This window comes from Orcinus orca, chromosome 4 (genome assembly GCF_937001465.1).
Source record: "Orcinus orca chromosome 4, mOrcOrc1.1, whole genome shotgun sequence".
NCBI classification, from domain to species: Eukaryota; Metazoa; Chordata; class Mammalia; order Artiodactyla; family Delphinidae; genus Orcinus; species Orcinus orca.
The window spans coordinates 24284180-24307713 of NC_064562.1; the positions used below are offsets into that span (position 1 = coordinate 24284180).

Sequence of the window (23534 nt, forward strand, 5' to 3'; positions counted from 1 at the left end):
AAAAGAATCCCTTTAAAACGAAAACTGCCAAAGGACCTATGGTATAGCACAGGAAACTCTGCTCAAAATTATGTAACAACCTCAATGGGAAAAGAATTTGCAAAAGAATAGATATATGTGTATGTATAACTGAATCACTTTGCTGCACACCTGAAACTATCACAACATTGTTCATCAACTATATGTCAATATAAAATAAAAGGATTCAGGAAGAAAGAAAACTGTCAGAAAAAGGTATCCATCTTCACCAAGGATACTATTTGACAACCCATCGCTGTGCTGGGCTCACAAGATCAAGAGGCACCTACTGCTTGGCTGAAGACGACGTCTCTTCTTAGCGTCAGCATCAAACATTGGGGAAGGCTGTAGGCCAGCTCCTGAAGGAGCACGAACGTCAGGGACTGCTTGGCTCGATTCACCACTTCTCCCATGCAGTCCTTCAGGGTAAGGATGAGGGGATACAACTGTTCATACCAGTCCTCTGCGGGGTGGATGGGGCATAAGAACAGTGGGATAGATGAAGGAAGGTCTTGGAAGATAGAACCAATTTATTTATTTTTTCAGTGAAGTTCTACACATTATTAAGGAGTCACAAAGATTAGATTTAAAGATCTCCAATTCCAATCTCTCCTCTGAACTCCAGGTGTCTATTACCAGCCACCCACTTGGGTGTATCTAACTCATCTATAGTAGAAGTCTTCTCTTCTCTACTCATCTCTAATCTGTGCATTGCCTGTATCTTAGCGGATGGTACCACCAAACTCTTCCTATGCTGGAAACAATTTCTTGGACTTCTTCTACAGTCTCCACATTTACTGGGTCATTAAATCAGTTCTACCACCATAGTAAGCCATCAAACACTCATCTTCCCCCTTGCCCTCTCCCATCATCATTTATCCATCTCCTTCGGACCACTTTCTATTCCGCTTCATAACTGACCCCTCTTCCTCCAGTCATATTCTACTCGAATCCTTTCTCAACAGAGTTGCTAGAGGGGGCTTTCTAATCAGTGTGAATCCCATCACTCACTCTTTCACTTCCTTAACTTAAACTATTTTAAACACACCAAAACATTCAGAACAAAGTCCCAAAGCATGACAGACCCTGCATTATCTGACCTCTGCCTACATGTTCAGTCTCATCGCTCAGAACTTTTTCACTTGAAGCCTTGAGTCCAGGTGAGCTGAACAACACGGATTTCCCCAAACCTGCTGTCTCTCATCTCAGTATCTTTGCAAATCCTATCTCCAATCCTGGAGCACATACATATCTTCCTGATAAACACTTTATCTTCTCTTCAGACTCAACAGGGTTTCTCTCTTCCAGGAAGTCTTCTTGATTTTCCCCTTAATCCCCTCCTCCCCCCATCCCTGTTTACTAAAAGTTTGCATCACAGCTCCTTGCTCTTACTGTTCTAGAGCGATCCATGCTGTTCTGCAAGAAAGGGAGCTCACTGAGGGTGAGAAATTTCTGCTTTAATCACTGAATCTCCAGAAGCTAGCACAGTAGATATTCAGTTTTTAATTGAATGAGTAAAGTTATAATAAATATAACAAAAGTCTTTTAAGATATAGACATGTAAGAGAAAATCAAGTTTTTGACAATATTTGGAATTCGAATAGCTTTCCTTCAAATCAGGATACAAAACTGAAACCATCTGTGCTTTTTGTATGTCTAGAAATTTAACATGTTTCAATTATATAATTATGACTTTGGCATGTGAAATAGAAACAAGTTATATCCTATTTCAGTTTATTTGGAAATCAAACCCCTGACAAATGTCAAACATTATAAATTCCAGACTGTGTGCTATTCCATTAATATATAAATAAATTAACAGTAGTGGGAAAAATACAAATATGATTTAAAAGAAACAAGCGAATGCTGAAAAATTAATTATGAATCAAGATCTAAAATGGTATGACCGGGCTTCCCTGGTGGCGCAGTGGTTTAGAGTCCACCTGCCGATGCAGGGGACACGGGTTCGTGCCCCAGTCCGGGAAGATCCCACATGCCACGGAGCGGCTGGGCCCGTGAGCCATGGCTGCTGAGCCTGCACGTCCGGAGCATGTGCTCCGCAACGGGAGAGGCCACAGTGAGAGGCCCGCGTACCACAGAAAGAAAGAAAATAATAATAATAAATTTAAAAAATAAAATAAAATAAAATGGTATGACCTTCTCAGTTTACAAAAGTGAATGATGTGAAAGGTCAATAATCAGTTAAAACCTTGGAAGAGTTATAGGTAGTGATGAAAAGAATCGTAATCATTATTGTACCATATCTATTGTCACTTACTTATTTTATGTTGTGGTGAAATAGATTAGATGAAATAAACCAAAAATGGGTGAAAGGATAATTAATGGCCCCAACTCAATAAAAAGATGTGCTCCTGTTAATACTCTATGTAAATGCTTATGTGATGCTATAATGCAAAATACATTAGGAATATTAGGAGTTCTTATTTTAAAATATTGTAGAATTAAGTGTTATGAGAGGAATAAAAAAAAACTAGAGAAAGGGGAATTCAATGAAGGCCTATTAAATCTGTAATCATTTAATAAAGGAATCACTGTGGGCAGCCTAGGATGAAATACGAACCGTGGTTCAAGTACAACAGGCATTCGGTGACTATTGATTTTTATGTCATTAGTAGCTGTAAAAAGGGCAAATGGAGGTACATTAGACTTATTTTCAGAATAAAAGACACATCAGTAGACACCAAGAAGGAATATTCGATATTCCTATTGTTTTCATATTTACATTCTTTTATCTCCCATTCTCTCCTACTAATTATTGTTCTCAATATGAATGTGCACACACACACAGACACACAGACACACACACACACACACACACACACACACACACAGAAAACGAATATCTCAATAAACTGACCCAGTGTTAGATCTTAAAAGGTAACAGATTGAAAACCTATTTTGTTTTGTGCTGAGGTCTGCAGAGATCTACTGAAGAATTCTCCAACATAACATAAAGCCTGTGCGCAGTAGGTGGCGCTGTTTTACCAGGCTGAAGTAGAACTAACTTGGTCACTTACTCCATTCAGGTAACTGATTTATATACTCTTTTATATATTTGCACAGTTCCCAAACAGCAGGTACATGTTGTATGGGCACTTTGCATCCTACTCTCCTGTGTCAAGTGGTCAATAACCTGGCCAAAAGTGTAATAGGCTCTTTCTATTAGAAAATGGAAAATTAACTTAATTTTTTTCCCTTGGAAGATACTAAGTGACAGCTCAAATTAAATATAGCTGATGGTTTTCTTGAAGATCTTTAAAAGAGGAATCTTCACAGATTTCTTCATTAGCATCAGGATAATTTCTTTACTCACTTCTAAACCTATCTTCACACTTATCTAACCATTTGACTCAATCAGAAATTACAATGACATTAAAAAAGAGACAGAGAGATCACGTGATTTCTAGTCCTTCTAGAATAAAACTAAGGACCTGGAACAATAAATAAATACACTGAAATTCTAAATCTAGGAGTGTTGTTAGGTATTTGTCTGACACTAGCAATATTCCAGTGTCTCTGTTTATTGTAATTATATATACTTTTTTATGGCTAAAAGTTAAGGAAAATGACAATATAAGAAAACATTAATGATGAATGAGAAAATTACAAGTTGGTGAGCAAGGTAGAATGGCTTAAAGATATTAATAAGCTTCCTATAAAGAAGCATACTTGAGAAAGCTAAAATTACATTTTTTTTCTAGAAAAAAAGCAATTTAATAAGTTCAGCAGATAAAGGAAAACCTCACTGGCAAATGCAAATTGTGATGGCTTCAGGTTTTGTTCCCTGTTAATATTCACTCAGTGTAAATCTCAGGTTCTGAAATAAACACAACGCGGTGTGATAGGCCAAAGAAAGGCCAAAGTAGTCAGTTCATAAACAGCCTTTTTGCTCCAATGAGCATTCCAAATCACTCTCACAAAAGCAAAAGAAATGCTTTAGTTTTCTCTTTAAAAATATTTTTGGGGGCTTCCCTGGTGGCGCAGCAGTTAAGAATCCGCCTGCCAATGCAAGGGACACGGGTTCAAGCCCTGGTCCGGGAAGATCCCACATGCCGCGGAGCAACTAAGCCCGTTCACCACAACTACTGAGCCTGCACTCTAGAGCCCACGAGCTACAACTACTGAAGCCCGCATGTCTAGAGCCCGTGCTCCACAACAAGAGAAGCCACCGCAGTGAGAAGCGCGCACACCGCAACAAAGAGTAGCCCCCGCTCACTGCAAGAGAGAAAGCCCGCGTGCGGCAACGAAGTCCCAATGCAGCCAAAAATAAATAAGTTAAAAAATATATATATTTTGGGTAACAACAAAAAAAGCTGTAACTCCTGACGGTCCTGAGACCAGTGTCATATCCCTCTCAGCTTCCTGTCTCTCCATACTTACAATCTACATGGGGTTTATTTTGCCCTGAGGGGAAAACCATTTTCTGGGAGGGATAAAGATGGTGTTCGTTCTGCATTTTCTAGTCCAAGGAAGAAATCTTGAAATGCACACATCCACTCTTCTGAGTTTAGTTTCCTCACGTTTCAACTGAGATTTTACACACACACACACACACACACACACTCCTGATATACCCAAGGACGCAGGGTAGCTCAGGGCTCACCACAATATAGTCACCGCACCTACACCTCTCACAGAAGCTAACTGGCCCAGCAGGCACATAAGTGCCCACATCTTTGATTCTATCCCCTGGGCTCCTTTTAGTGACAGAGGAAAATACGAAGAGAATGTTTTAGCGTCTCTATAAAAACTTGCTGAAACTCCTTAACCCTGAGACCAAGAAGCAGAGTCTTTCCTCAGGAAAGCATTAAAAAGCGTGTGGCTTTGCTGAGCTTATCCTGAGCTTTGTGAAGTGTGTTGGAAGGCATCCAAGCAGAGCCTGTTTTCCAGCTTCTCTAACGTATTCAAGTGAATTCACTGAAGGATTCAAAGAACGACTGCCGGGCACCCCCCTCACCTCCTCCACACACCATCTATTTCCTGTACAGGTTGTTCACGTCTTCTGAGCTCAATGGCTCTTAGGTTGCTCAGGAGAGAAAAAAAAGAGCCGAATACCAACCAATGGTAGCAGAGAGTAATGTTTTCTTTCCAATTTCCGAGCCATTTTCTTCTCAGGTGCTTGGTCTCTTTCTCTCATTTAAGATAATGAACTTCACTTCAAGGAAGCTTGTAGCCATTGTTATTTTTGTTATCACCACTTTTTAGACATGGGGGTGGGGGGAAGAAAAGCTCACAGCTTGCATGCCCATTAAACTTTATGCAAGGAGATAAGAGAAGAAATGAGCCTGGCTCTTAGGATTCGCCTAAGTTAAGAAGATGATGAACTGTGAAGTCATTAGAATGGCCTTTAAGGAGGGTGATAAAATTTTCAAGGTTCTGAGAGGAACAGAGACCCATCCCACAGCTGACAGGGTTTTTATAGGATGCCCAAACCTCAGGTAGCACAGAACTGGCAGTGAGTTCAAGGCTGAGGGCTGGGAGTGGGTATATCATATCCCTGCCCATAGAGTCCTTGTTGGTTTTGAAGAGCTTATGTCCTCCGTCAACCCAGAGATGGCTGCCTATGTGTCCCTCTGTCTTTTGGGTACAATTTTACAATGTGAACATCAGCACTGAGGGGTCAACTAATAATAAGTCTTCCTCTCCAGACACCTTCTAGCAGGACTCCTTTGTATACTACACATGGCCAACTTTGGTCATAGACTCTAGACACCCGGTCCTCTATCTCTGAGATAGAGGACACAGAAATGAGGCTAATCCAGACAACAGACGAGTAACCAAGGAAAGAAAAGCACCTGCTGAGGCTGGGCTGCCTAGAGTGACTTCTTGGCCACTCAGAATGACCTCCTCCAAGTCTTCCTAACTCCTTGCCCACCTTTACAATCTGGTCCAGGAATTTTAAAAAAACCTGTATTTATCTTTCTTTAAAAAATGCTAACCTGTCTTCCTTATATCAATTTCCCCTCTTTTTTCACTGCCATCGTGAGAAATACATTCGTCCTTCAGTATCCATGGAGGATTGGTTCCAGGAACTCTTGCAAATACCAAAAACCAAGGATGCTCAAGTCCCTCCTATAAAATGGCACAGTACCATCATCCCTCCGTATCCGTGGATTCCACATCTGGGGATTCAACCAACTGTGGACGAGGAACCTGCAGATACAGAGGGCCGACTGTATCCGACAAATACAGCCTCTTCAATGGGAGGTCCTATGGTTGATACTAATATTAAAACTCATGGCCCCTACCATCAAGGAGCTTAAAATACAGAACCCATAAACTAATCTGGAGGAGGTCAGAAGTGGGACTGGAGGGGAGCGGGGAAGGGACTGAGATGACTTTAAGCACGTGGAAAAGGCAGGAATAAAGGGGAAGTAAGTGTTGAGCCTGAAGCCGTAGGAAAAACCAATGGAAAACCAGGTGGGCAGTCACCATGGTAGACATAGGGAATGGAATAAGTAGGCGTGGGGAGAGAAGAAGGAAAGTGCAGAGTATGGGTGAGCAGAGAGCCAAAACCTAAGAAGCAAGGCCAAATCTAGAAATAATGGGTATCAGGTAGGGCAAGGTTAATGATAAGCCTGGGAGGAAGATCACATATAAATGTTGTACCTTCCTTTGCACCTAGTAGGAGCAGTTTTAAAGGCTCCAAGGGTATTCACACAAAAGACAAATGTGTATCTTCAAATGTTATCATCGTCGTGTCCAGTGAGCTATGATCCAAGGTAAGTGACTGACCTTGGCACCTTCCAGTTGTATGAGAAATGAGTGGACTGCTCAACTCGACACACTGCTAGGAGAAGAACAAAGGCAACTTTTCTCATGTCAAGGGAACTTTATTTGTTTAAGTCCTGCCAGTCTGAGAACAATGTCATAAAACTTTCCAGTCTTGCTCTTAGAAAAACAGCAAAGGAAATGCATCAACTGATATCCTGCTTAAACTTCTCATTTCATAGCACAAAGTTGAAAGCCTTAAGTAAATTCTGCTAAGACAGTTTCCAGGAACTAAATCCATTAATCAAACAAGTTCTGCATTGGTTGCAGCACAAAAGTTTTGAATCAGAGTTTACAGTGGACCAGGAAGAGTCACATATTCACATTCCTTGAGCTTATTTTGCCTTTTGGCCTAAAAAAATCTGTAACCTCAGGACTCTGACCTACAAACACGCTGAGCTTTTAAGAATAAGTGCGTAGGTCACTGAGCAACCTAAAATCACCAATACATCTACATCAGACAGCTCTTGTCATTTAAATTTTGTCCAGTATCTAAGACTGAGAAAAGAGGGGTGGTGGATACTGAGTTGATGAAAGCCTGATTAGAGCACAGGCACCCAGAGGGGAAAAGAAGATACATTATCTACCCTGCAGCGAACTAGGTGAGTGTAGTAGTTCAAGGCCAGTAAAGTTCAAGGCCAGTGGAATACAGTGCATCCTTTTAAAAATTATTTCTACAGGGGCTTCCCTGGTGGCGCAGTGGTTGAGAGTCCGTCTGCCGATGCAGGGGACACGGGTTCGTGCCCTGGTCTGGGAGGATCCCACATGCCGTGGAGCGGCTGGGCCCGTGAGCCATGGCCGCTGAGCGTGCGTGTCCGGAGCCTGTGCTCCACAACGGGAGAGGCCACAACAGTGAGAGGCCCGCGTTACGCAAAAAAAAAAAAAAATTGCTACAAATCCAACAAAGCTTCATGTAAACAGGTTCAACTTATAAGTGCTGAGTAAGTAGGCAAGTAACCAAACATAACATAAACAGTACCATTTCTCCCTCTATTCCATAATTATATGCCCCACAGTTCCCACATGGGATATATGAATCTTTTTTCTTTGACTATCTCAGTTTCTCTGTGGGAGTGAGTATCATCAGATTTATGAGAACGCTAAATAATATTTCAATTGTAATTATGAATACTTGGCAATTCTTAATCTCTGCATAAGGTACAATTCCATAGTAAACTTTTAAGAGATACCGATGGGATTGATTTTCATGAAGTTATCCCATAATACTGCTAATTTGTGTCTGATAAAACAACATTTTGTTCAAAGGGTGATAGCAAAAAATTATCTGTACAGAGTTAAGGTTAGAGATGCTTTTTCCTGGAAAGAACAGAAGCAGTGCGGCACCGTGGCTGAGGGGACAGGCTCTCAACTCAGAGCACCAGGGTTGGAATCCAGACGCTGCCACTACACTTGGTTCTACTCTTTCCATCTACAGTTAAATCTCAACATAACAGCCTGGATGTTAAAATCTAAGTCAAATCAGGTTAATCCTCTGCTCAAAATCCTCCAATTACCTCTTGATTTTCTCAGAGTAATAGCCAAATTCAATACAAAGACCCTGCATAATCCTTCCCCCAACAAGTTACCTCTAAATTCATCTTCTACTCTCTCCTCTTCACTTTCTCTGTTCAAACCAAACCAGCTTCTTTGCTGTTTCCTGATCATGGAAGGCATACTTATGACTCAAGGTTTTTGCATTAGTTGTGTTCAATGCCTCAAATATCCTTACCCCAGGTATCCACATGGCTCACTTCCTTACCTCGTGTCTTTGTTCAAACATCAACTTCTCAGTGAAGCTCGCACTGACTACAAAGCTTCAACAATATTCCGAAACCTTTTTACTTCACTCTATATTTTTCCACAGCATTTGCCACTGTTAACATATTAGGTGATGCCCTTATTTCTTATGTTACTTTTTTATGTCGAAAGATGTAAAAAGAATACAAACTTCAGGATGTCAGGTGTTTTGTATGTTTTGTTCATTATTGTATCCCAGTGTCTAGAATAGTACCTGTATAGTAGATGCTCAACTAAAATATGTTGAATGACTGAAAGGAAAGAAAAAAAATCACTTTAAAAATAATGTGAGATGGATTAGAGGATGGGACCTTGAAGATGGCGTAAGAGTAAGACGTGGAGATCACCTTCCTCCTCACAGATACACCAGAAATACATCTACACGTGGAACAACTCCTACAGAACACCTACTAAAGGCTGGCAGAAGACCTCAGACCTCCCAAAAGGCAAGAAACTCCCCACGTACCTGGGTAGGGCAAAAGAAAAAAAGAAAAAACAGAGACAAAAGAATAGGGATGGCACCTGCACCAGTGGGAGGGAGCTGTTAAGGAGGAAAAGTTTCCACACACTAGGAAGCCCCTTCGCGGGCGGAGACTGCGGGAGGCGGAGGGGGGGAGCTTAGAAGCCGCGTAGGAGACCACAGCAACAGGGGTGCGGAGGGCAAAGCGGGGAGATTCCCGCACAGAGGATCAGGGCCGACCAGCACTCACCAGGCCGGGAGGCTTGTCTGCTCACCCGCCGGGGCGGGCGGGGCTGCGAGCTGAGGCTCGGGTTTCGGTTTCGGACGGATCCCAGGGAGAGGACTGGGGATGGCGGCGTGAACACAGCCTGCAGGGGGTTAGTGCACCACGGCTAGCCGGGAGGGAGTCTGGCGAAAAGTCTGCACCTGCCGAAGAGGCAAGAGACTTTTTCTTCCCTCTTTGTTTCCTGGTGCGCAAGGAGAGGGGATTAAGAGCGCTGCTTAAAGGAGCTCCAGAGACGGGCGCGAGCCACGGCTAAAAGCGAGGACCCCAGAGACGGGCGGGAGACGCTATGGCTGCTGCTGCCGCCACCAAGGGGCCTGTGTGCGAGCACAGGTCACTCTCCACACCCCTCTTCCGGGGAGCCTGTGCAGCCCGCCACTGCCAGGGTCCTGGGATCCAGGGACAACTCCTCCGGGAGAACGCACGGCGCGCCTCAGGCTGGCGCAACGTCACACCGCCGCAGCCCCGCCCCGCACGCAGTGCCCCTCCCTCACCCCCCCCCCCCCCCCGCCTCGCCTGAGTGCGCCAGAGCCCCCGAATCAGCGGCTCCTTTAACCCCGTCCTGTCTGAGCAAAAAACAGACGCCCTCCAGCGACCTACACCCAGAGGCAGGGCCAAATCCAAAGCTGAGCCCCTGTGAGCTGTGAGAACAAAGAAGAGAAAGGGAAATCTCTCCCAGCAGCCTCAGGAGCAGCGGATTAAAGCGCCACAATCAACTTGATGTACCCTGCATCTGTGGAATACATGAATAGACAACGAGTCATCCCAAATTGAGGAGGTGGGCTTAGAGAGCAAGATCTATGATTTTTTTCCCTTTTCCTCTTTTTGTGAGGGTGTATGTGTATGCTTCTGTGTAAGATTTTGTCTGTATAGCTTTGCTTCCAACATTTGTCCTAAGGTTCTATCCGTCCCCCCTTTTTTTTTCTTTTCTAAATAAGTATTTTTTAATTCAATAACTTTATTATACTTTATTTTATTTTTACTGTATCTTCTTTCTTTCTGTCTTTTTTCCTTCTTTCCCTCCTTCCTTCCTTCCTCCCTCCCTCCCTCCTTTCTTTCCTTCTTGCCTTCTTTCTTTCTTTCCTTCTTTCTTTCTTCCTTCCTTCCCTCTTTTCCTTCTTTCTTTCCTCATACTTCTACTAATTCTCTCTACTTTTTCTCCCTTTTATTCTGAGCCGTGTGGATGAAAGGCTCTTGGTGCTCCAGTCAGGAGTCAGGGCTCTGCCTGAGGTAGGAGAGCCAACTTCAGGACACTGGTCCACAAGAGACCTCCCAGCTCCACATAATATCAAACGGCGAAAATCTCCCAGAGACCTCCATCTTAACACCAGCACCCAGCTTCACTCAATGACCAGCAAGCTACACTGCTGGACAACCTATGCCAAACAACTAGCAAAACAGGAACACAACCCCACCCATTAGCAGAGAGGCTGCCTAAAATCAAGGCCACAGACACCCCAAAACACACCACCAGATGTGAACCTGCCCACTAGAGAGACAAGATCCAGCCTCATCCACCACAACACAGGCACTAGGCCCCACCACCAGGAAGCCTACACAACCCACTGAACCAACCTTAGCCACTGGAGACAGACATCAAAAACAGCGGGAACTACGAACCTGCAGCCTGCAAAAAGGAGACCCCAAACACAGTAAGATAAGCAAAATGAGAAGACAGAAAAACACACAGCAGATAAAGGAGCAAGATAAAAATGCACCAGACCTAACAAATGAAGAGGAAATAGGCAGTCTACCTGAAAAAGAATTCAGAATAATGATAGTAAGGATGATCCGAAATCTTGGAAATAGAATGAACAAAATGCAAGAAACAGTTAACAAGGACCTAGAAGAAATAAAGATGAAACAAGCAACAATGAACAACACAATAAATGAAATTAAAAGTACTCTAGATGGGATCAATAGCAGAATAACTGAGGCAGAAGAACGGATAAGTGACTTGGAAGATAAAATAGTGGAAATAACTACTGCAGAGCAGAATAAAGAAAAAAGAATGAAAAGAACTGAGGACAGTCTCAGAGACCTCTGGGACAACATTAAACGCACCAACATTCGAATTATAGGGGTTCCAGAAGAAGAAGAGAAAAAGAAAGGGACTGAGAAAATATTTGAAGAGATTATAGTTGAAAACTTCCCTAATATGGGAAAGGAAATAGTTAATCAAGTCCAGGAAGCACAGAGAGTCCCATACAGGATAAATGCAAGGAGAAATATGCCAAGACACATATTAATCAAACTGTCAAAAATTAAATACAAAGAAAGCATATTAAAAGCAGCAAGGGAAAAACAACAAATAACACACAAGGGAATGCCCATTAGGTTAACAGCTGATCTCTCAGCAGAAACCCTACAAGCCAGAAGGGAGTGGCAGGACATACTGAAAGTGAAGAAGGAGAAAAACCTGCAACCAAGACTACTCTACCCAGCAAGGATCTCATTCAGATTTGATGGAGAAATTAAAACCTTTACAGACAAGCAAAAGCTGAGAGAGTTCAGCACCCCCAAACCAGCTTTACAACAAATGCTAAAGGAACTTCTCTAGACAAGAAACACAAGAGAAGGAAAAGACTTATAATAACGAACCCAAAACAATTTAGAAAATGGGAATAGGAACATACATATCGATAATTACCTTAAATGTAAATGGACTAAATGCTCCCACCAAAAGACACAGATTGGCTGAATGGATACAAAAGCAAGACCCTTATATATGCTGTCTACAAGAGACCCACTTCAGACCTAGAGACGCATACAGACTGAAAGTAAGGGGATGGAAAAAGATATTCCATGCAAATGGAAACCAAAAGAAAGCTGGAGTAGCAATTCTCATATCAGACAAAATAGACTTTAAAATAAGGACTATTAAAAGAGACAAAGAAGGACACTACATAATGATCAAGGGATCGATCCAAGAAGAAGATATAACAATTGTAAATATTTATGCACCCAACATAGGAGCACCTCAATACATAAGGCAAATACTAACAGCCGTAAAAGGGGAAATTGACAGTAACACATTCATAGTAGGGGACTTTAACACCCCACTTTCACCCATGGACAGATCATCCAAAATGAAAATTAATAAGGAAACACAAGCTTTAAATGATACATTAAACAAGATGGACTTAATTGATATTTATAGGACACTCCATCCAAAAACAACAGAATACACATTTTTCTCAAGTGCTCATGGAACATTCTCCAGGATAGATCATATCTCTGGTCACAAATCAAGCCTTGGTAAATTTAAGAAAATTGAAATTGTATCAAGTATCTTTTCTGACCACAACGCCATGAGACTAGATATCAATTACAGGAAAAGATCTCTAAACAATACAAACACATGGAGGCTAAACAATACACTACTTAATAATGAAGTGATCACTGAAGAAATCAAAAAATACCTAGAAACAAATGACAATGGAGACACAACGACCCAAAACCTATGGGATGCAGCAAAAGCAGTTCTAAGGGGGAAGTTTATAGCAATACAAGCCCACCTTAAGAAGCAGGAAACATCTCGAATAAACAACCTAACCTTGAACCTCAAGCAATTAGAGAAAGAAGAACAAAAAAACCCCAAAGCTAGCAGAAGGAAAGAAATCATAAAAATCAGATCAGAAATAAATGAAAAAGAAATGAAGGAAACAATAGCAAAGATCAATAAAACTAAAAGCTGGTTCTTTGAGAAGATAAACAAAATAGATAAACCACTAGCCAGACTCATCAAGAAAAAAAGGGAGAAGACTCAAATCAATAGAATTAGAAATGAAAAAGGAGAAGTAACAACTGACACTGCAGAAATAAAAAAGATCATGAGAGATTACTACAAGCAACTCTGTGCCAATAAAATGGACAATCTGGAAAAAATGGACAAATTCTTAGAAATGCACAACCTGCCAAGACTGAATCAGGAAGAAATAGAAAATATGAACAGACCAATCACAAGCACTGAAATTGAAACTGTGATTAAAAATCTTCCAACAAAGAAAAGCCCAGGACCAGATGGCTTCACAGGCGAATTCTATCAAACATTTAGAGAAGAGCTGACACCTATCCTTGTCAAACTCTTCCAAAATATAGCAGAGGGAGGAACACTCCCAAACTCCTTCTACGAGGCCACCATCACCTTGATACCAAAACCAGACAAGGATGTCACAAAGAAAGGAAACTACAGGCCAATATCACTGATGAACACAGATGCAAAAATCCTCAACAAAATACTAGCAAACAGAATCCAACAGCACATTAAAAGGATCATACACCATGATCAAGTGGGGTTTATTCCAGGAATGCAAGGATTCTTCAATATACGCAAATCTATCAATGTGATAAACCATATTAACAAATTGAAGGAGAAAAACCATATGATCATCTCAATAGATGCAGAGAAAGCTTTTGACAAAGTTCAACACCCATTTATGATAAAAACCACGCAGAAAGTAGGCATAGAGGGAACTTTCCTCAACATAATAAAGGCCATATATGACAAGCTCACAGCAAACATCATACTCAATGGTGAAAAACTGAAAGCATTTCCACTAAGATCAGGAACAAGACAAGGTTGCCCACTCTCACCACTGTTATTCAACATAGTTTTGGAAGTTTTAGCCACAGCAATCAGAGAAGAAAAGGAAATAAAAGGAATCCAAATTGGAAAAGAAGAAGTAAAGCTGTCACTGTTTGCAGATGACATGATACTATACATAGAGAATCCTAAAGATGCTACCAGAAAACTACTAGAGCTAATCAATGAATTTGGTAAAGTAGCAGGATACAAAATTAATGCACAGAAATCTCTGGCATTCCTATATACTAATGATGAAAAATCTGACAGTGAAATCAAGAAAACACTCCCATTTACCATTGCAACGAAAAGAATAAAATATGTAGGAATAAACCTACCTAAGGAGACAAAAGACCTGTATACAGAAAATTATAAGACACTGATGAAAGAAATTAAAGATGATACAAATAGATGGAGAGATATACCATGTTCTTGGATTGGAAGACTCAACATTGTGAAAATGACTCTACTACCCAAAGCAATCTATAGATTCAATGCAATCCCTATGAAACTACCACTGGCATTTTTCACAGAACTAGAACAAAAAATTTCGCAATTTGTATGGAAACACAAAACACCCCGAATAGCCAAAGCAATCTTGAGAATGAAAAAAGGAGCTGGAGGAATCAGGCTCCCTGACTTCAGACTATACAACAAAGGTACAGTAATCAAGACAGTATGGTACTGGCACAAAAACAGAAACATAGATCAATGGAACAGGATAGAAAGCCCAGAGATAAACCCATGCACATATGGACATCTTATCTTTGATAAAGGTGGCAGGAATGTACAGTGGAGAAAGGACAGCTTCTTCAATAAGTGGTGCTGGGAAAACTGGACAGGTACATGTAAAAGTATGAGATTAGATCACTCCCTACAACCATACACAAAAATAAGCTCAAAATGGATTAAAGGCCTAAATGTAAGGCCAGAAACTATCAAACTCTTAGAGGAAAACATAGGCAGAACACTCTATGACATAAATCACAGCAAGATCCTTTTTGACCCACCTCCTAGAGTAATGGAAATAAAAACAAAAATAAACAAATCGGACCTAATGAAACTTCAAAGCTTTTGCACAGCAAAGGAAACCATAAACAAGACCAAAAGACAACCCTCAGAATGGGAGAAAATGTTTGCAAATGAAGCAACTGACAAAGGATTAATCTGCAAAATTTACAAGCAGCTCATGCAGCTCAATAACAAAAAAACAAACAACCCAATCAAACAATGGGCAGAAGACCTAAATAGACATTTCTCCAAAGAAGATATACAGACTGCCAACAAACACATGAAAAAATGCTCAACATCATTAATCATTAGAGAAATACAAATCAAAACTACAATGAGATATCATCTCACACCAGTCAGAATGGCCATCATCAAAAAATCTAGAAACAATAAATGCTGGAGAGGGTGTGGAGAAAAGGGAACACTCTTGCACTGCTGGTGGCAATGTGAATTGTTTCAGCCACTATGGAGAACAGTATGGAGGTTCCTTAAAAAACTACAAATAGAACTACCATATGACCCAGCAATCCCACTACTGGGCATATACCCTGAGAAAAACAAAATTCAAAAAGAGTCATGTACCAAAATGTTCATTGCAGCTCTATTTACAGTAGCCCGGAGATGGAAACAACCTAAGTGCCCATCATCGGATGAATGGATAAAGAAGATGTGGCACATATATACAATGGAATATTACCCAGTCATAAAAAGAAACAAAATTGAGCTATTTGTAATGAGGTGGATAGACCTAGAGTCTGTCATACAGAGTGAAGTAAGTCAGAAAGAAAAAGACAAATACCGTATACTAACACATATATATGGAATTTAAGAAAAAAAATGTCATGAAGAACCTACGGGTAAGACAGGAATAAAGACGCAGACCTACTGGAGAACGGACTTGAGGATATGGGAAGGGGGAAGGGTGAGCTGTGACTGGGCGAGAGAGAGTCATGGACATATACACACTAAAACGTAAGGTAGATAGCTAGTGGGAAGCAGCCGCATGGCACAGGGATATTGGCTCGGAGCTTTGTGACAGCCTGGAGGGGTGGGATAGGGAGGATGGGAGGGAGGGAGACGCAAGAGGGAAGACATATGGGAACATATGTATATGTATAACTGATTCACTTTGTTATAAAGCAGAAACTAACACACCATTGTAAAGCAATTATGCCCCAATAGAGATGTTAAAAAAATAATAATAATGTGACATCTTTATTATCGTAAAACTTCAGAACTGGAAGAGACCTTAAAAATTTGCAGATGATCTGTATTTTACCAACAAAGAAAGTGAGGTCCAGAGAATTTAAGCAATGTGTCAAGGGTCATGCAGCCAAATTAGTAAACTGTGGACTTGCCAAGTATCTTGGCTCTGGGTCAAGTGTTGTTTTGTTACATCATAATTCACGGCACAATTTTTAAGGGAAACAAAATTTTCTGATAAGACTAAATGTTCAACAATGTCATAGGGTACAATTATTACTGGAGTTCTAAGTTTATAATAAAAATCTCTGTGTCATTTTTTATTTTTTACAAAGTTTTAATTTTAACTTGTAAGTGTATTTTAAAAGTTGTCTCACCTACTGACCTGTGAGTTTAAAAAAGCCTCATTCATTGATGTTTCTTTCCCAATGGAATTCTAAACATTCATGTGTAGAAATTCATGGACTCCAGGAATGTTAAGTGCAAGTTCGAGGATATAATGATTTTCAAGCATGTATGCATAAATATGCACGTACACTGAAGATAGTCAATAATACCAAGAAAACCTAAGCATTTCTTGTCTGGTAGCAGTTATAGATCAAGGTGACTACGCATTGGACTCTACTTGACAAGAATCATGTTAGGCTCTGGAGATTCAAGAGCAAATCAAAAATACTTGGCATATTTTCTCACAGAGCCAAGACTAGTAGGGGAAATAATATTTAAAACAGCATTACCAATAAATCAGAGATACAGAGGGTGCAAACTAGTGGCCCATGAACAGCTTCATTTGGCCCTCAAATGTATTTTATTTGGCCTTCCTCACATTGTAATAATTTTTAAAAAATCTATTATCAACCTTTAAAAAATTGGGATATTTTATATAAAAATTCAGTCACTTGAAAAATCAGAAGATGTGGTAAATAACTTTAGGTCCAGATTCCCCCATGGGAATGATTGGCTAGAGCTGTAGCGGTGGCCCTCTTCGTAGGGACATTTACTTCCTAGTTTGCTCCAGTGTCCATCAATTTCACCTGACTCATTCATGTTAACCTGCACGATGACTGTGGGCCTTTGTACTTACAACCCTTGTAGAAAGCATGATTCCATCATGTGCAGAATCCAGTGAAAAATAAAATTGTGAGACTTTGGTTCAAAAAGCAGTAAACAAGCTTTTTTTTTTTTCTTTCTTTCTTTCTTCCTCAGTGGTACCTCTCTCGGCCCATCACGGTGATTTCTATTTACTCTTTCATGTCATAGTCCTTTGGGTATGGGGATGCTTCCGTGAAGAGCTTCAAAGGCACCCAGACTGACCCTGACTCTCCAGCACTCACACCCAGGTCCCTTAGCAGGTGAGGGTGGGAATGGGAGATGGTCACTAGACTGGGACAAGGATGGGGAAGCTAGGGAGGCACTGGAGAACCAGGGAGACAGAACTGGAGATGAACCAAGTCTCCAAGTTCCAGGCATAGCCTTCTTTGCCCATTATTTACTTATAACACAAAGCTAACACTATTAAAAAAAAAAAGGCAAGATGGTGACCATAGAGCATTAAACCCAGAGCAAAGGGTCCTGCTGACTGAGGAATTCTGTGCACTTGCAAGTGGTCCCCCGCTTGTAACGCCAACTCTGGTCTGAAAGATCAGAAAAGGTGCCCCAGAAGATGTGCAGACTGAGCCTGTGGACAATAGAGGTGGGCAAACATTTGAAAGCCTGGCATTGAAAAGCACAAGGTGAGCTCTCCAAAGAGTCCAGTGTGGCTGGATCAGGAAGGTTGAGGTAGGGTGACATGAAGAAGATGGCAAAGCACTTGAAGAGGCAAGTGGGAGTCTGGGAATTTAGGGCCTTGTACGATAAGGAGAAAACGTAACCAACAAGTGAAGCATTAGCTATGACTACCTGGGAAATCATTCATCAAGATATTAAGAGCAAACATAAAGGCAAGCAAACACACATGCAAAACTGCTCTTAAAATTGAAGCATTCCTTGTCCAACAGTTATTCTGCAGACCCAGTTCTTTCTGACAAATTCAATCAGGGATCACTGTGCCTGGAAGGGAGGCAGGGATGGAAAGCTTAGCAAAGTGCATGTCACAGAAGTGCGAGTGCAGTCAGTTTTAACTATTAAGGTGACTATTTCCTCTCTTTTCCCTCATTTGGTCTCCAAGTTGCATTTGATTTTCATCCCTTGGTGCTTCCTACTCCTCGGCCGAGGGCAATCTCCGCACCCCAAGGCTCTGTATTAGGGATTATGCTCATTTTTTCCTCTTTCTCTTTTCATTTTATCCAGTTTCATCTATCTATCTGCTGAAGACTCCCAAATGGATACTTCCTCTTCCACTTTCTTTATCTTGTAGATGCTGTCTTTGGAAAAATCTCTGTGTATCTCCTTTCAAATACAAGTTGCTCAGCCACCAGACTGCAAGAATACGACGATGACTGAGTGTATTTCTAGATACAGTGCCTGGCATAGAACAGATGCTCAAATAATATCTATCAATTGAATGAAAGGATCTTCCTCTTTGTCTTCCAACTAACATGTATTTGGTATGTCTCTTCCATAAGGCTTAACGCCACGAACTGTTTTAGATATATTTAGATATAATTGTGTCAACCGATTAATTGTTCTATTCATTACTTATTTCAGGTGTATTAGGAAGATAGCTACTCTGGCCAACCAAAGGTAAAGATAGGAAAAAAGATTTGCTAAAAAATGTGATTTGCTAAAACCTTGGATTTGTCCCTATTTGGAGTACGGGGAGGGGAATTTTTCAGACGACTGATCTCTGGCATTCGCTAGTCATGGATAATTGGTGATAAATTACTGATAAATTCTTGGTAGTTACCAGACAATTGTGTTAACTGGAGGCAGGCAGCGATAAACTAAAAGATGTGGGGGAAAAATAAATTCTCAGATCCCAAGGCATGTGCCTGCCAGTTAGAAGAAAATTATGCATTGGGGAAGAACGTGAGAATCAAGGAACATGAAAGTAACCAGTGGTACGTGAACTAATTCTGTGATCTCCAGGGATGTTTATCTCCTTTGTATGAGGAAGCAGTGATGACTTGAAGCCAGCATGGGTTCATCTGGGAAAATTATGGCACAGGAACTTCATCTCATTTTTAATAGGGCTTACAGCTAGGTAGATTAGAAAAATGTATTCAATGACAGGGTATTTGGCCTTTCACAGGGCAGTTCACGACACCTGTGTGAAAAACAGAGAAATACAGGCCATGCAATAACACAAATGGGTCAATACATAGCCGGATCAACACACATCCCCAAAGAGTAGTGATTGACAAGTGTATTTCAATGCATACAATTCTTTTTAGTAATATGCCTCAAGGATATATATTTATCTCTGTTTTCCCATCATTTTTATCTGTTACTTCTGCGAGTAGACAGGAAATGTTTCCAAGATGTGAAGAAAATAAACCTGAGTAGGGTAGGGCAGTAGATATGATGGATGAAAGAAATAGGTATTTATTAGCATGTACTCAAAAGTGTACTATGTTACTGTTGTGGGTTTAGACACCAATCTCTTCGGGAGAATTGAAATAGACCGTGTCTTAATCTCCTTGTGCTCCTAATGTTTCACAATGTCTAGCACAGAGTGGTGCTTAAATATTACTTGAATTTTGAGAAGCCTGAAGGATAGGTCCAATTTAGCAGGGTTTAAGGATTTCATTGAAGTTAACAGTAAGATACGACTGTCAAAATAGCAAATGTAAACTTAGATATCAATAATAGAATAGTATCTAAAAGTAGAGAAGTGGTCCTCCTGTGTTACTCTGCACTTGATGCTAAACCTTTGGAAAATGACCAAAACAGTGGCAATTCAAAAAATAACATGATGGTTGCTTTCAGATATGTTAGGCTATAATGTGCAAAAAGGAAAGTAAATTTGTTCCGTTTGTTGTAAATGATTAGATCTGGGCTAGCGGGTAAAATTAAAGAAAACGTATTTAGATCAACATCTGGAGTGTGCCATTTTAGGACATAAAAAACGGTTTCTATCAGTGGAGATGTGTATCACAGGCTAGGGGGAAATTGGCAGATACTACAGATAAGCGTCTTAACATAATTTAGGAGGTTTAATTACATAATCCTTAAGGGCACATCAAAATCTAAGATTCTAAATTCACTGGTTTTATCGTTGAGTCCTCAATTTATTATGAAATTGAAAGCATGTGGTACTACACATACAGAAGATGCTTATAAGTATGTTTAAGTGTACAAAAGAATAAAAGGACAATCTTGTTTATTAAGAAAATATAGGAATATATATAAGCCATGGGAGTTTGGAACAGTTAATCTATTATTTGTGCTCAGAACAGTAGAGAAAGTTTTACTTCTCTCAGCACTATTTGTAGTAAGTCCAAAATTTATGAAGTAAGATATACTGCCAAATCCTGGATCTAAAACAAACAAAAATACCTTCAAAACTACAGGTTTAAAACATTATTATATTGATACAATATAAAAATAAAAATCTGCAACTTGAAAAGAGAAATATCTGCAGGTTATAGAGGAACATAAAGAAATGAATAAATGTAGCAACAATTCAGAAGACCATCTGTTTAACCAACAAAGAAACACCAATTATGGTTATAATGTAAAAATAAAATGATGGTAAAGAAAGAAAAACTGACTTTCTAAAGGTTAATTATGAGATTTCAAAATGTATACCAGGGCTTCCCTGGTGACGCAGTGGTTGAGAATCCACTGCCAATGCAGGGGACACGGGTTCGAGCACTGGTCCGGGAAGATCCCACATGCCGTGGAGCAACCAAGCCCGTGCACCACAGTTACTGAGCCTGCGCTCTAGAGCCCGCGACCCACAACTACTGAGCCTGTGTGCCACAACTACTGAAGCCCGCGCGCCTAGAGCCCATGCCCCACGACAAGAGAAGCCACTACAATGAGAAGCCTGCGCACTGCAATGAAGAGTAGCCCCCACTCGTTGCAACTAGCGAAAGCCCGCGCGCAGCAGCAGAGACCCAATTCAGCAAAAAATAAATAAATAAATAAATTTTAAAAAATGTATCCCAATATAAAACACAATAGTCAAAAGCACATGAAAAAATTTGGCTAAATCCACTGATTAATTGATCAGAAATTGATCAAAATTAGTGTATTGACTAAAATGGATTCAAAATATCTGCAGAACTTAATTATAAGGAAAAACTAATCAAATGTGAGGAAAATAATCACTAATAAATGATGTGACAGCAAATCTCTATTAGTATTTAGCACCTTATATAGAACAATGAACTCTAGATGACTCAAATCACTCACTGAGTCAATTTATTAATTAACTATAAAAGGAAAAGAATGTAATGATTTTCCACCCCAGCTATGGGCTGCAGATAAATTTGGTGCTATTGAAGAAATGGATTTAATTACCAAAATAATTTTTTGAAATATAGTATTAAGTTATATAATGTCAAGTCACAAATAATCAGATATGACAATATGATTTTTTCACCCCAAATGGCGTGAAATCAGTGAAAATATTTAAGGCTGGGAAGTTAAAAGAGTGTTCACAGGTACTGCTGGTAAGAGTACCTATTGTTACAAAGAACCATCAAAATGTCCCAACCCACCCAGATGTTGGTTTCTAAACGCTATTCTCCAGTAAAAGAAACCAGGGTTCCTTAGAAAATAGCTGAACCTAGTTGGGGCAAATACAGATCAGACTAGAGTAAGTCCCTCATGATACCAGAGAATAAGGGAGTGAATAAAAATGTAAGAAAGTAAGAAAGTATGTAGCCTGTAGCAGCAGAAGCTGTCAAAAGGCCACTGAGAGCTCCCAAGAGCTAACTCTAGAACAACTGGAGTCCAAAATAAATAATAACACTATTGGTTTATAAACCAAAGAATAAAATTATTCACAAGTCCACACTGATATAAACAAGTAATTGTATAAATAACTACATTGGAGAGAAGGGGTAACTCTTCCTTACAAGATAATTCCACTTGTAGCAATCTAACTTAGGGGACAATTTCTGAGATGTAGTTAAAGATTTACATATTCAAAGATGCTTACATGTTAATTGTAGCATTATTATAATAATTAAATATCTAAAATAATGGCTTCTCTTTTGATGAATTAGTTTATAGTCATTATAATTTCATTATTTCCAGAGAATATTTATCAGGAAATACTCATAATATAATGACATGCAGGATATCAAGAAGTACATCTGTATTTATATTGTGCAGTCCAGTTTGGTTACTCTGTGTGTGTGTGTGTGTGTGTGTGTGTGTGTGTGTGTGTGTGTAAACACAAGATATATTCAAATGTCTGATGGAAATAAAAATCATATGCAATCCTATTTGTTTTCCTTCTCAAATTTTTAAAATTAATATTTCTAATAAAATTTTAAAATACAGGTAAATTGAGGCACATATCATTAGTGAATGTATATCTCAAATATCTTTGTCTGAAATAGTTTGGGGGGAGTAGTATAGGTAAATATGTGACTTTAGCTTGTTTGCTTTATATTAGTTCAGAAAGCCACTATGTATTAATTTCTTAACTGCATTGTTTTATGGGTAGAAACTGAAAGTGATTTTTCCCAACCTTAAGAGGAAGAGTAAAATAAGAATAATAAGCATTATTATTTTTATTATTTAATAAAAAGTTTTTATTAAATAACTGACTGAGCTAATCAATCCCACTCCAAATATGCAGGAACATCCATAATATATTTTAAGTATACTTGAGCACACACTCATTTGTAAGACGTCTATTTATCTTTGTTAAGCATCCTCTTTTATGTACCACTATCCTTGCCAAAACGTAAGTACTATACACAATCGTCTAACACATAAAATGTTAACAAAAGATTTAACTTAGAATTATTTGATAATACTATATTGAATAATTTTGAGACCAAAGTATAGATTTTATTTTGCTCATTTAAATAGTGTCTTGTCTCCTAAAAATGTTTCTAACACAAAAAAGAACGGATGAAATAAACATGGATAATAAAATAGAAAAAATAAAATCAGTTACAGGGCACTGTGTTGTAATTTGACTCTAACCACCTACAAAGCTGATCAAGTTGTGAATTCTACTTTGGGAGCAAATTCCACCTGGTTTTAGACTATATCCAAACAATGCTTTACATTCAAATGAAGGCGATTCATCTAATTTTACAGATGATTTATCTACCAAATGTTTTTACTTTTTAACTGGAAACTTTGATCACACAGATACAATCTTCTGATAAAATATAAGATATGAATAAATGCATAATTTCAAATACTTTGGAACTCCATTCTCATCAATGAGAAGTTTTGGGGAACATGAAAACAAAAAGATGTGGCCAAATTCAGTATCCCTTAATCTCTTAATCTTACTCACTAAAGATTATTAT

General features: G+C 39.6%; 1 protein-coding gene across 11 annotated transcripts in view; it reads right to left on the minus strand.

Moving 5' to 3' along the window:
- The window catches only part of INPP4B (inositol polyphosphate-4-phosphatase type II B), a 725833-nt gene that overhangs the window by 87773 nt on the left and 614526 nt on the right, over window positions 1–23534 (minus strand). For all 11 annotated transcript variants that reach the window (XM_004263595.3, XM_049709522.1, XM_033402505.2 and 8 more), the window contains one exon: window positions 309–481. In XM_004263595.3, coding sequence (XP_004263643.1) covers window positions 309–481 — 173 coding nt within the window. The remainder of the gene's footprint in view (window positions 1–308; window positions 482–23534) is intronic.